The 14872-nt window shown below is 30.9% G+C and overlaps 1 protein-coding gene across 1 annotated transcript; it reads left to right on the plus strand.

Annotated features, from left to right (window-relative positions):
* Positions 1-3841: 3841 nt before the first annotated feature.
* Positions 3842-5143, plus strand: LOC123884437 (PR5-like receptor kinase). The gene is made up of 2 exons (XM_045933533.1): positions 3842-3899; positions 4044-5143. Exons 1-2 carry the CDS (start codon positions 3842-3844, stop codon positions 5141-5143), a joined length of 1158 nt encoding a protein of 385 aa, XP_045789489.1.
* Positions 5144-14872: the final 9729 nt, after the last annotated feature.

The raw sequence follows: 14872 nt of genomic DNA on the forward strand, positions 1-14872 counted from the left end.
AATTAAAAAAAAAATATAAAAAAAAAGTCTTTCACACCTCAGAAGATCTTTTTTAAGGCAAATTTTTATCTACCCATTCTTACAAAATGGGTAGAGTAGCCCATCTATGTTGGCATCATCATAACCATCCATTCATTTTTCATCATTTATGTTATAAACAATATTTAATTTACAATTCTAGTAACTCAAAATACTTTAATTGCAAAAATACCCACTAAATTTTAACACTAAATTTTCATTCCTCCTTCTTCTTCATGTTTTGCAGTAATCAACTTCTTCATTTTTTCAACTAAACTAAACAATTCTTCTTTTTTTCTTAACTCATGGGTAATTTTCGTTTTTCTTGTTTCTCAAATTTTTGAATCTTGATATGTCATAAACTGAAGGGAAAATAATAGGGATTTTGTAGAGCATGATTTTACGAATCTAAAGGTACAAATTTCGTGTTTTCTCGACAATTCTAGAGGGAGAAATCTAAAAAATACATTTTCTTTTATGGGGTTTAAAGATTTCCGAATTTGTGTGTAAATCTCACTTTTTTATGTTTAAGACTTGGTTAATTTGTGTTAACATCGTTAGAAATTGCATTTCGATCGAAACCCACAAAAAATCATGCGAAACGGTGCTGAAAAACGGAATTTTCATGTGTTGGAGCTTGACCCGCGTTTTGACCCGTTTCTGGTCATGGGTCGACCCGTCAGAGGTTGAAGATGACACTGTTCATGCGTGTGCAAAGCCCACTCACATATTAGAGAGAGTGCGAGAGAGTGTGATCGCTACAAACGTCCGTTTTTTATGCCGTTTTTTGCGTTGCGCTCTATTTAACGATATTTGTTTTAGTAATATTTTTCTGAAATTTTTTCAGGCGTGAACCATTTTTTGATTTCATGTCACCAAAAAAATCCACACAAGTAAAATCCACACATGCATGCCATGTCACCAAAAAAATTAAGATTTCATGTCCAGATGGCACCCAGGGGTAAACGATGGAATCTTCATATTACAGGGGGGTGATCACAATTTTTTTTTTGCAGGGGGTAAGACAAAACTCTCATATTTTGCAGGGGGTAAAATCCTATTTACCCTTAAATAAACTAAAATTACACCATTAAATTACAACTTACTCTGCCTGTCCTTAAATATAAGACCTAATTTGACCACTGCACTTATGCCAATGCACAGTTTTGATCACTGATATCTTTAATTGTCTATTAGTAAACAATATACAAACTTAATATTTTGAAAATACTCATCAAAACAAATTAAATAAGATCTTTTTTTTTTTTTTGAAGAAGAAATTAAACAAGATCTTATATGCTAATATTTACATCTATATATTATTAAAAAAATACGGTCAAAACAAGATAAATAAATAGTACATTTTAGTCAAAGTAGCTCTTATAAAAATCGACGAAGCGATCGAGTATAAAAAAATTACAATTGCACTATTGGTACATAAATTAAACTAGTTCTAATTTTGATCTTGTGTTTGAAAGATTTGATTGAATAATTAATCCACGCCTTTTTACTTGTGCGTCATGTAGCGCCTTTCCTGATGTTCTAGAAGGCGGCCATGACCTAGTTTTGTTTCTAAACAAATCAACTATTTTAGGAAACAAAACATTTGATTCAAGAACATTCCTTGCTGGAACTTTTGAACTAGCTGTGATCTAAAGCCCAAATTCAAGACCTGGTCGTGCTAGCTCAGGTTATATAAAGGAAGACTAAACCCTTGTGCAAATCACTGAAGCCGGAATTGAGTTTTACAAAGCGTGTGTTTAGGGTTTTAATATTGTTAATTGTGTTCTTTTTCTTGTATTACCTTGATGCAAGATTAAGAACTATGTGTTACTGTGTTGTAATATCTCTAGAGCTTCTAAGCAAGGTGATAGTGTGTGTGAACCATTCCTAAGCTTTGAAGTACGAAATTGGTGAATGTTTTAAGAAGAGTGTTTTCATTATAAACTGTAAAGTGTACGATCACAGTGGTTGTGATTGAGAGGAGTTGAGCGAGGTTCTCATACCTAGATGTGTCTTAGGTAGAATATAGCACGGGTGGTGATTAGGTGAGAAGTCATAAACAGGGCGTTTATTGAGGGCTTTGAACTAATACCATCATAGTGGATTCACTCCTGGATTGTTATCCCCCAGAGTAGGCTGTTATGCTGAACTGGGCTAACAAATAACTGTGTTATTTCGTTTATTGTGTTTTACGTTTCCTTATTGTTCATCTAGTACTGTGTTGACGTGGTGTTGGATCATCGGATCAAACATCATATATATCGCCTTATAGTGTTGGAGCATCGCGTTCAACATCGTGATACTAGTGTGCCAGAATTTCAATAATATTAATAAACCCCTAAAAAAATTATTTTGGGCCCCTAAATTTTAGGGACATAGGACGGTCTCCCTCTTTTCCCTCCCTCAAATACACCCATTTGAATTTGGCTTATTTTTGAGTTTATGCAAATAAATAAACTTTTATGTTAGTTCATAAGTTTACACTAAAAATAATTGTACCTTTATAAATTGTTTTCTCTTAAAAACTACATTGAAAACCTTATAATAACACATAAACGTTTATTTATTTGCATAAACTCACTTGGGTTGGTATGGTGGTATTGACTTGGGACCTGGTAGCAGGGGCGGCTTGCACACATGTGCAAGGTGTGCGACGGCATCGGGCCTCAAAATTTTGAGGGCCTATAATATTACTTATATATTATTTATACCTATAAAATATCATATATTTATTAATAGATTAATTTTTAGGCCCTAAACTAATAGTTATATATTGTTAATGTTTATATAATATCATATGAGTATCAATAGATTAATTATCTATACTCGTATATATAGTTTTAGTCCATTTTAATCTTTCCATAAAATTTAAACTTAGATTATGAGGTTCCTTTTTGACGTTATATACAAAGATAATTATTTTGTATTTCTTATCCCATTTGATTTGATGCAATTGGTTTAATAGTGATAATCTATATGTTTACAAGAATAAAAATGATTTTTTTTTTAAATCGTGGATTTGAGCGAGTACAATTTGAAAGTGATTCAAAGCTGTTGATTGACGCTATCAATTCGAGAAGACAGGGTAATTCAGAATTTAGTTTAATTGTTAACGACATTCTTCTTCTTATGTCATATTCTTATGTAAACTTTGAGATTAAGTTTGTTAGGAGACAAGCAAATTTGGTTGCTCATACTCTTGTTAGGGCGGCCAATGTTTGGGCTAGTTTCCATAGATTTGAGAATATTTCCTTATGTATTGAACATTTGTTAGTTAATGATATGAATTAAGTTTGTTTGGTTCAAAAAAAAAATGATTTTTTTTATATTATTCGAAATTTAAATCGACAGTTTTTTTTTTTTAAAAAAAATTAAATTATGTTAAGAGGCCACTTTTATATTTTGCACATGGCCTCCTAAAACCCGGAGACGCCCCTGCCTGGTAGTGTACTCCTCCTTAAGGTTTTAGGTTCGATTTTCCCTTGTGTCAATTTGGATGGACTTATTTAGCTTCTTAAAAAAAACCACTATTTTTAAATAAAACAAAAAAGAAGTGCATACTCTTTTTTTTTTTATGTAGTTTCGTAAGTAGAAGAAACTTTCTCTAATCATATATTCGTTACTAATAGTGAACAAAAATTTGCTATATAGGTTGCGGTAATGGAACACATTGTCACAATACCAGCAGCTCAACATTATCGACTAGCAATGTGCCAAGTTTCTCTCCACACGTCCATAGTCACGGTATGTATTTCAATTATTATTTTTTGAAATGCGAAACATTTGTTAAGAATTTAACAACTTCTCTTGTTCTCAATGCATGCATATGATTGTAGCTAGTCACTCTAGCTGGAACTGGAAAAGGAAAGTCATTATAGGTAACATATTAAACTTCCTTTATATTTTAATTTGTAATTTTATTGTCAATTTATTAATAGAAAAAGACACCACATGACTTTTATTTATTTAGTTTTGTTTCTTCAATCATCACATATTAAGGTAATTCTCCTTCTGTACAACAGATGTTGGAATTGTAGCAACGATAGCATTGTTGATGTGGTTCATAATTTGTAGTTTCAGAGGCAAGTTATTAATACCACAAGTCAAATTTTGGTTTAGGACAGATAAATATGATAAAAATATTGAAGCATTTTTAAAAGATCATGAAGCTCTACAACAGAAAAGATTTAGATTTTCAGAAATTAAAAAAATGACCAATTCATTCAAGGATAAACTTGGTCAAGGGGGTTTTGGTGTTGTGTACAAAGGAAAGTTAAATGATTGTCCTGTGGCTGTAAAGATATTGAGTAGATCCAAAGGAAATGGTGAAGAATTTATTAATGAGGTTGCTAGTATTACTAGAACCTCCCATGTCAATGTTGTCACCCTTCTTGGATTTTGTTTTGAAGGCGGCGAAAAAGCTCTCATATATGAATTTATGTCCAATGGTTCACTTGACAAATTCATTTACGATAAAGGATCCGAAACTAATGTATATTTAAGTTGGGATAATTTACATCAAATTGCAAAAGGAATAGCTTGTGGGCTAGAGTACTTGCATAAGGGATGCACCACACGAATTTTACATTTTGACATAAAACCACATAACATTCTTCTGGATGATAATTTTTGCCCAAAGATTTCAGACTTTGGACTTGCAAAGCTTTGCCTCAGAAAAGAGAGCATTATTTCAATGTCCGATGCAAGAGGAACAATGGGGTATGCAGCTCCAGAATTATGGAATAGAAATTTCGGAGGTGTTTCGTACAAGTCTGATGTTTATAGTTATGGAATGATGTTGTTGGAAATGGTTGGAGGGAGGAAAAACATTAATCCAGATGCAAGTCGCACAAGTGAGCTATACTTTCCTCATTGGGTATATAGTAGGCTTGAGCTTGGTAGTGATTTGAGACCTGATGGAATAATGGATACAGAAGAAGATGAGATTGCAAGGAGAATGATCATTGTAGGTTTGTGGTGTATTCAAACATTTCCTAATGATAGGCCTACAATGAGTAAAGTTATTGAAATGCTAGAAGTTAGCATGAATTCGTTGAAAATACCACCAAAACCATTGCTTTCATCTCCTATTAGATCAGTACCAGAGTCTCCCAAATCTTAAAATTGTTATATTTTTTCAATTAGAGTAGAGATTGTCTCCAAATGAAGAGGATATCAACCCTTTTAAGTTTATGATATTATATCATTTAGAATTAAGTTGGTGACTGCATATTCTTGGACAAATATAAATTGTATTTATAGTAACCCAATTTTCTATTGAAGTTTACATGTTCTTTACTGACGCCATTTTCGTTTTAGCAATTTACTGACGCATTGCACTTTATGTTTTTGTAAACTTTGCAATTCATCGCATTTTACTTTTATGTCAATGCTTTATTTTCAAGTTCAAACTCTTTTCATGATTCATGTCAAATATTTAAAATCAATGCTAATCAAACTCTAAATTAAATATAAATTTACATTTCCTACAAAAAAATTTAGTGATATTAAGCACAAAATTGGTCATCAATTTTTTTTAATTATTTTACCTTTAAATAATATAATTTTCGGATAAAAGATAGAATTTTTTTTTTGTAATGATAAACCTATATATTTTTTTGAGAAAAATAGAAATTATTTTTCATTTGAATTGATATATGCACCCTGTCATGGTGGAATTTAGCCATGGGTATTGAAATTCTGGTATCACTGGAATGATGTTTGCCCAGATGTTCCAACAATTACTTTAAGAATAATGTTGTACTTAATGTTGGCACATCTTACGAAACATAAATAAAATGACAACAATTAAATAAACTACGCAGGAAATTGTTAACCCAGTTCAGCAAACAGCTTACTCTGGGGATACTAATCCAGGAAGGAAATCCACTAATAGTTCTAGTTACTAAAACCTCAACAAACCCTCAGTTTACGTCTTATAACCTAGACACCACTCATGCAACTTTTATCTAGGAACTCCTAGACATGAGATCTCATCTCACTTCCACTCAACCAACACAAACAATGTGGTTTGTACATTGTTCAATATAATGTGGCGACAATCTTCTATACAATACTTTACTCTTACTTAAAAGCTTCGAGTAAATCATACACAGTTAACTCCGTACTTCAAAGCTTAGAATTAAGTTGGTGACTCCATATTCTTAGCAAACAACTTAATTTAAGGACCATTTATATATGCATTATCTTTTCATATGCTCTTATCAAGTTTTATATATATATATATATATATATATATATATATATATATATATATATATATATATATATATATTACCTTCATTCATGCAACTTTTATGCTTCTTTTCATTTGTCCAAATTATGTGATTATTTGTTACCATTGTTTTGTAATATTTTCTTTTATGCTTCTTCTTCATAATTTTTGTTTTAATCTCTTTCTTTTAGTGGTTTTGGTATTTTTGTGATGAATACACCCATGGATTTTTTTTCAAAACTAAATACTTCACATTATGATTCATCCTCTTTTACGAGTCCGCGAGTTTTTTGTGATGAGTAATTCAAATTAGCATTCCTATGGTAATTCTAAAGCGACATAATTATCTATTATCTATGTATCATTTAAATGTGGCATTTTCATTTTCATTTTTTTTTTGTCAATTAAGAGATCTTCTATACTAACTCCAAATAATTCAAGGTATGAGTCAGATTACCAATCCCATTGTTGTTCCGTTAGCTGATGATTTAATGCAAACACAAAGAATGACTATTGAGGAGTTCATCAAATCCCCTATTTATAGATTTATAAAATAAGATGCTCTAATTAATTATACATTTCATATTTTTATTTGTGGACTAATTAAGCGAAAACACTTCAACGATGCTATGATTGGAATTTGAATCTCGAATTCTATATTTTATTATTTTAATAATATTTATTGTTTTAATTTCTCCAATTATAATATAAAACAACACATCATACTCGTGCATCGCACGAGCAAGCGTCTAGTTAATATGAAAGAAAGAAAGGCAGTATATGAAGAAACCCTATTTTGCTAAAAAGATTGCAGAAACGGCGCATCCCTCACAATATCATTTATTATTATAAAAAAAATTCACTTTCTCCTCTCAAACCTTCTCCACCTCCTTTGTTCTCTCAAACCCAAATCTAGTAATCTACTTCTCTCTCATTTTTGCAGCACATCCTCCCATTAAATTTCTATTGTTCCGCTCAAAATTTTGCATCTTTGTGTTTGTGCTTATTGTCGCCCAATCTTGTCTGATGTATCATAGATTCATAGTTTACATTTGGGAAGGAAGATAAAGCAGTCTTCAGATCTCGTTTTCATCCTTTCCAGATCTCGTTTTCATTCATTCTTTTTTTCATTTTTCATGCTTTTCAGATAAAGCAGTAAGAGGCAAAAAAAAAAGTAAAATGACGTCGTTTTGGACTTGGCAGCTATAAAAAAAACATGTAATCAAACCGGCGGTTCGGGAAAACTGTCGGTTCACCGGTTTTTTTCCGGTTCCCACCGGTTTAACAGCATGACCGATCCAACGTCTGGACCAGACCAGCCAACCTCCGGTTCGCGGTCCGACCGGTCCAACCGGCCGGTCCAGTCCGATTTTTAAAACACTGGTTCCAAATACTCTCTGTTGTGACTAAAGTTTGAATAAATGTTGTGTGTTTTGTATTCAAACAGGAGCTATATAAGAAGAAATTATTTATAGTATAACCTATGTGCAAGGACTTCGTAAATTAAAATTTCAAATATAGGCAGCTGAATTTTCTACTTGTAAAATAAAATCCTTCACAAACTTTTTTTTTCGCATGCAAAATTTAACAGAGTTATAAGTACTAGAGATTATTCACCCGCGCTGTAAGAAATATCAATTGTCCATCTTCTGGTGGCTTTTAGGAACCTGAAACTGGAGCCTGTAGGTAGACATTATGTTTGGATTCATTTTAAAATAGTTAATTGAAACTCAGCCACCACACCCTTAGCAACCCTAATTACTATTTTGCTTTTTCTTGTTTCATCCATTAGAGTGGGGTGATTTCACCATCCATAACTCGTGTCAACTTCAAATCACCATAAGACGAGTCTTGAAAAAACATAAGATGCTTTGTTGAAGTTGCACACACAACCAGCAGAGTTGGCCAAATATAGGCAATACCTAGCTCACTAGAACAAAATCACCGTACTAAACACAAATATGATACTTGATAAACTACACCTATTATCTTTTAGAATAGCAGAAAACAAAAATCAAACAAACTATTAAAACAGATATTTATCACATCGATCCATTTTAAATTATTAATCATCTCTAAAACTCTAACATTCAAAACAATTCCGGGAAAGCATAAACCACACCTACATCTTTGATCTCCAACCAAACAACTCAATGAAACTAAAACAGTTTCAATTTTCATTTCAACTAGCTAGCTATTACCATTTTAAATTTTCACCAAAATTGCTCACAATCACCTCCCACTTGACCGACAGCAACTCGGGTAGTTAAATCACCAACAAGTCCGATCTCTAGCCAAAACAAGAACAGACAGAAAGCTAAAAACTTCAAGCATTTTAAGCCCAATTTCTAGCCAAAAAAAAAAAAACTATTTTTCTTCTAAATCCAACAATTCAAACATTTTATCAAATAGCTTGTGTACAATGATGATGAATGCTCATAGATGGTGAGAATACTAAAATCATTTAACCCCAAATTTAGACCCTAGATCATTTAACCCCCAATTTATAACCTAAATCATTTCCCCCTAACCCTAATTCATTTTTAAAGAATGCTTACCTTAAGGATAAACAGAGCTTCAGATAACAAATTGCAACGAGGAGAGTGAGAAAGAGATCACATTGCAGCGAGGAGAGCGATAGAGATCGCACGCAGTGAGTAGAGCGAGAGACAGAACAAGACACATACAAGAAGGCGGCGGAGTGGAGAGAGACGACATGGCGGCGACTGTGGCGAGAGGCGGCATGGCGGCGACTGTGGCAGCTTGAAGAGGTTGCGCGGCGGAAAAAGCTACAAAGGGAAGAGGGAGCAACGGAAATAGAAAATAGGAAAATGACAAAAGGATAATGTCCCACAAGTCACGTGTGGGAGGTTTCTCAATTAGCGAAATGACCAATATACCCCTTTGTGTTGTATATTTGTTGGAGATATCACATTTTTAATTTAACGAGCGATTCTATGACATTTTTTAAGCATTCCATTTAAATAGATTTTTTATTTAAAAAAATTAAATATTACAATTTTCAATGCATTGACTTTATATATTATCGTAAAAAAATTATAAAAAACTTACTACCTCCGTCCCATTTTATAAGACATCATTTGACTAAATGCATTATTCATATGTATTGTTTTGACCATATTTTTTAAAAGTATATATATGTAAATATTATCATATAATATCTTGTTTGATTTGTTTCGACGAGTATTTTCAAAATATCACATTTCTATAATTTTTATTAATGCACAATGAAAGATATTTGTAATCAAAGTTATGCATTGGTGTGTGTGCAATGATCAATTAGTTCTTATATGTTGGGACGGAGGGAGTACTATTTAAGATTTTAACGAGTGCGGCATTTGCCTTAAAAATTTATATGATATTCCATTTTGTGATCGCTTGGCTACAAATATGTGCAATCTAATTATATGAACATGAATTATGATTTTGATTTTTCTTCATTAATCCATACTAAAAATATTAACTTTTGGTTGTTGATATATATATATATATATATATATATATATATATATATATATATATATATATATAAAGCGAATGACCTAGTAAGAAGCCCGTTTACAAAGAAGTTCACAGAAAATAAATAGGAAAAGACCAGTCATTCGCCTTCGATAAAAATAGAACCCAAGCGGTCGTGTCACCTCTGCATTTATGCTGCTAACCACTACTGAGTAAACGGCTGTACCAGCTAAATATGTAAATATGAAAGAAAACGCTGCTATCCAATATATATATATATATATATATATATATATATATATATATGTATATATATATATGTTTGCATGTTAGTAATAATAAGGTAGTTTTTTCTACCAAAAAAATGTTAGTTTTTTTTTTTGTTTGAAGCAAGCTCTTTTTATAAAATATTATAAAAATTGAATTATTGTTATCAATGAGATTCAAACAACAAACCTTATCCTAATAGCTTCACATAAATAAAAATCTTAGAGTAGTGACACATGATTTTTCTCTTTAAGAACCGATAACATATTTAATCCTATATTATATAACAACACCTCTTAAAGCATAAGATACGCCAAAGATCAGTGAAAACAAATATATATTATATAATGTTAGACGGATATAATGCAATTAATTGCATTATATCAAATAGCTGTACAGCTATTTGATATAATGCAATTAATTGCATTATATCCGTCTAACATATAACAACACTTGTGTGTTTTTAAATCAAAGCAGCAACTTAGTTTAAAACACAATTAAAATGGAGATAAATGAATAATAGTGAATTGTTCTCGGTGATAAAAATCTTGTCCCTTTAATCAAGTGATTAATGTTCGATTTATAACTCTTGTGTGTAAAAGTAATTTGGTTGAGAGAAAACAATATGTCTTATGTGTATCACAAATTTTCTGATAAAAATTAGTTAACAACAAAAACTTCATATTTATATTATATTATATTATAAAAAATAATAATTTAAAACTAAATCTTGTAAGAAAAATAATCAAAGCCAAATGTCCCATCCAGATTATTTTGAAACAAAGAAATGGCTCATCCATAGATTTCTCCATTCACACAAGTCAAACCGTATCTTGGTGTGGAAACACACACGTAATACGAATAACGAGGAATGATGCCATTGCAAATACTAGTAGTACACAACAAATCTTGGTGTGGAAACCCACCATTTTTAATGGTTTGATTTTGACCATTTAAATTTTAATCGCTCGATTTTAATTTCGTAAATTTTGTAATTTGTGTAATTGTTTGATTTTGTCTTCATAAGTTTACCACTTTACCTCTTATTGTATATGTATATGGTAGTCATCCGTTTGTTTCTATTTACTGAAAATTACTTATGTGATATTTTAAAATTAAAAATATATTTAAAATATAAAGTTTTTTAAATTTTTTAAAAAATTTTGTTTATAAAATAAAAAATTGTTTAAAAAAAATGAAAAAAATAATTTTATTATTTTTTTAAAAACTAGTTTATAAAATAATTAATTTTTTTATATGTAGTACATTTTTTTCAAACAGAGTCTTATAATTAGGGACGAAAGTAGTACTTCATTCGTTCCAAAATGTAAGTCGTTTTAACCATATTACACAAATTAAGAAATGTGATTAATGTTATTAATGTCGTATGAAAAAAAGAAATTATGAGTTAGTTTACAAAATTGTCCTTCATTAATGGTATGCGAAAGATAAATTGAAAGAAGAAAGAAAAATAAATAGTTAAGGGTATAATAGGAAAAATAACATTAAATGTTTCATTGGTAATGTAAAGTGACTTATAATTTGGTAGAATTTTTTTCTTAAAGTGACTTACATTTGGGAACGGGAGTACTATTATGAATAGTGCCTCTGTCCCTAATTATAAGACTATTTGACAAAAATGTAATGTTCATTTACTTTGTTTTAACCATATTTTTTTAATAATATATAAATGTAAATATTAGCATATAAGATTTTGTTCAATTTGTTTTGATGAATATTTTCAAAATATTAATTTTTTATAATTTTTACTAATAGACAATTAAAAATATTAGTGATCAAAATTATACATTGGCGTATGTGCAGTGATCAAACTGAGTCTTATAATTATAATTAGAGACGGAAGTAGTAGTGTAGTACTATTCATTCTGAAAGTTGGCTTTCCCCATGTTAATTACTAGATCAATCAAGATTAATTCTGATGATGTCACACAAATTTTCTGATGGAAGTGTTCTCTTTGACTGTCATTTTTCATTTATTCTCGTATTTTAAAAAGGAATATCCAAAATTCGGGTGTTTTATAATTTGTGTTGAGTTATGGGGCATTTATCACGGTCTCTGTAGTACTTCATCCGTCCAAAATATAAGCAAAAGTTAATCAATAAAAGTAAATGTATTTGGTCTAATTTTCTAACCAAATATATCAAATTTCGTTGACTAATTTTTGCTTATATTTTAGAACGGGGGAGTATATTGATAGCTAAGCAACACGAATTTCAACAAGTTTTTGAAGAGAGTGATTCGCTCTCAGCCTTTATATGGTGTGAGTATTTCATTTTTTTGTAACCATTTCTTGTCTCAAATTAAGGCGTTATGCCCTCCATCGACATTGACAAAATATTTATCATGAAACTAAGAGAAATGATTAATTGCACGATATCTGCTTGTCGTCTAAATGCACGACGCTTAAATTTCTCCCTTCCTTAATTTTTTATTTGTTTTTTTATATTTTTTTCAACATCACTCTCTTAAATTCAATTTAATTCAAAAAGATGTTGTGACACTCTATCTTGATTTATATGGGGTTTTATAAATTTTTAAGTTATAATCCACTTATCTGATACAAACTTAAAAATTTTGAGGAGAGGTTGAGTCGGCTCAACACTTATTCTTTTTCTGCAGCACTTTTGGCGTTTTTTGGTCTCTTGTCAGCTCTTGGATTGACTCTTTTTTGGTGACTGCTCAGACTCCTTCGGATCATTTCGTTCAGTTCACTGCTTCAAAGGGTGGTCTTCGAGCACAACGTTCCTTCATGCAACTCATATGGCTTGCTTGTGTGGACCGAAAGAAACCACAGATTGTTCAGACTTTTTGCTTATTAATATATATCTCATTTTGGCTCGTTCAAAAAAAAAAAATTTAAGGACCTATACATGCATTTTCCCAAATGGAAATACTAGGGTTCGAACCACAGACTGTGGTCCACAGTCCTACATATTACATGCAATGAAGCCCGAACACCTCTATAATTAGGCGTGTCGCGGTGTCAGACCCGTGTCGATGTCTGACACGTGTCGGACAGCTCAAACATGTGTCCAAAATAATTATTTTTTCCTTTACTCCGACACTCCATATGTTGATGTTCGACATCTGTAAGACACTCATGCAATACGTCTCAGACAAGTGTTCTAAAAAAAATTATTTTTCTTTGTTTCTACTTTAGTATTAATTTATGTTTCCACTTAAATTAATTTATTATTATTGATGTTCTCACTCTATGTCACCAATTTATGGACTCTTCTTTTACTATTTGTTTCCACTCTTACCAATTTTGTCCAATTAATTTTACTTAAATTAATTATATTAGCACTGTCGTGCAATTTTCACGACAAAGTCGTCGTGCCATACAGTGGCGGCTTGCACACATGTGCAAGGTGTGCGACGGCATCCGGCCTCAAAATTTTGAGGGCCTCAGCTCAAAATTTTGAGATCCTATAATATTACTTATATATTATTTATATCTATAAAATATCAGATGTATATTAATAGATTAATTTTTAGGCCCTAAACTAATAGTTATATATTGTTAATGTTCATATAATATCATATGAGTATCAATAGACTAGTTATCTATACTCGTAAATATAGTATTTAGTCCATTTTAATCCTTCCATAAAATTTAAACTTAGATTAGGAGGTTCCTTTTTGACGTTATATACAAAGATAATTATTTTGTATTTCTTATCTCATTTGATTTGATGCAATTGGTTTAATATTGATAATCTATATGTTTACAAGAATAAAAATGATTTTTTATATTATACACAATTTAAATCGACAGTTTTTTATTTTTTTTTAAAAAATTAATTTTTTTATATTAAGGAGCCACTTTTATATTTTGCACAAGACCTCCTAAAACCCGGAGACACCCCTGGTACCATATAGTATGGCTGCTAATCAAATGGCTGATAGTCTTGCGAAGTACTTATGGTCTAATACTCTAATTAAGAATCTCTACCAATCTTGAAAGATTCAACTTATATTTTCTTTCCTAGAGATTTCTAGTTATGTGAGCTTTTAGCTACTTTTGTTTACGAGCAAAAGAAAAAGCTTTTATCTCTTTTTTATATGTAGTTTATTAAACAATTTTCCATTTTTTTAAGTTTTTAAAACAATTTTTTTTTTCTTCTTTGCATGTTCTCTGCAAAATACTATTATGAATACTATTCATTCTGTAAGCTGGCTTTCCCCATGCGAATTAGATCAAGATTAATCGTGATGTTGCAATGGCTTAACCTTTGGGCACATTTTCTGGTGGGAGTGTTCTTCGTGCTTGCCATTGTGCATTTATTCTGATATTTTATTATAGTCTGAGTAGGGGTTCTATAATTTGTGTCGAGTTATTGTGCATTTATCATGGATTATTGATAGCTAAACAACGTGAATCAACAAGTTATTGTAGAGAGTGATACTCTCTTTGCCTTTAAGATGATTGAAAGATGGTTTGAGTATTTCATGGTGAATACTCCGGTATGGATATGTATCGGTATACGTGTAATTGGTTCATAAATAGTATTTAATATAGAAAAATTAATAAATATTATTTGTAAACGAATCAGAATCATTCACATCAACAAATATACATGTACATATTCACATAATATGTGTACGGAAGAATTCACCTTAAATAAAATGTTTTTTATAATTTGTTTTCTCAAATTAAAGCGTTATGACCTCTCTATCGTTGTCCGGTATTAATTGACAAAATATTTATCATAAAATTAATCAAGTGGCCGATAGTCTTGCCAAGTATGGTCTAAGGATCTCCTGTCTCCACCCATCTTAAAAGATTCAACTTAAATTTCTTTTTCTAGATATTTAATTTCTAGTTATTTTTAAGCCTTCAACTC

The sequence above is a fragment of the Trifolium pratense genome, linkage group LG5 (genome assembly GCF_020283565.1).
Source record: "Trifolium pratense cultivar HEN17-A07 linkage group LG5, ARS_RC_1.1, whole genome shotgun sequence".
NCBI lineage: Eukaryota > Viridiplantae > Streptophyta > Magnoliopsida > Fabales > Fabaceae > Trifolium > Trifolium pratense.

Bases quoted from the DNA above. Each gene is read 5' to 3' on its own strand.
- LOC123884437 (XM_045933533.1), top strand. From the start codon at position 3,842: ATGCATATGATTGTAGCTAGTCACTCTAGCTGGAACTGGAAAAGGAAA. The intron at 3,900-4,043 runs GTAACATATTAA...TCTGTACAACAG, and splicing joins GAAAAGGAAAGTCATTATAG to ATGTTGGAATTGTAGCAACG.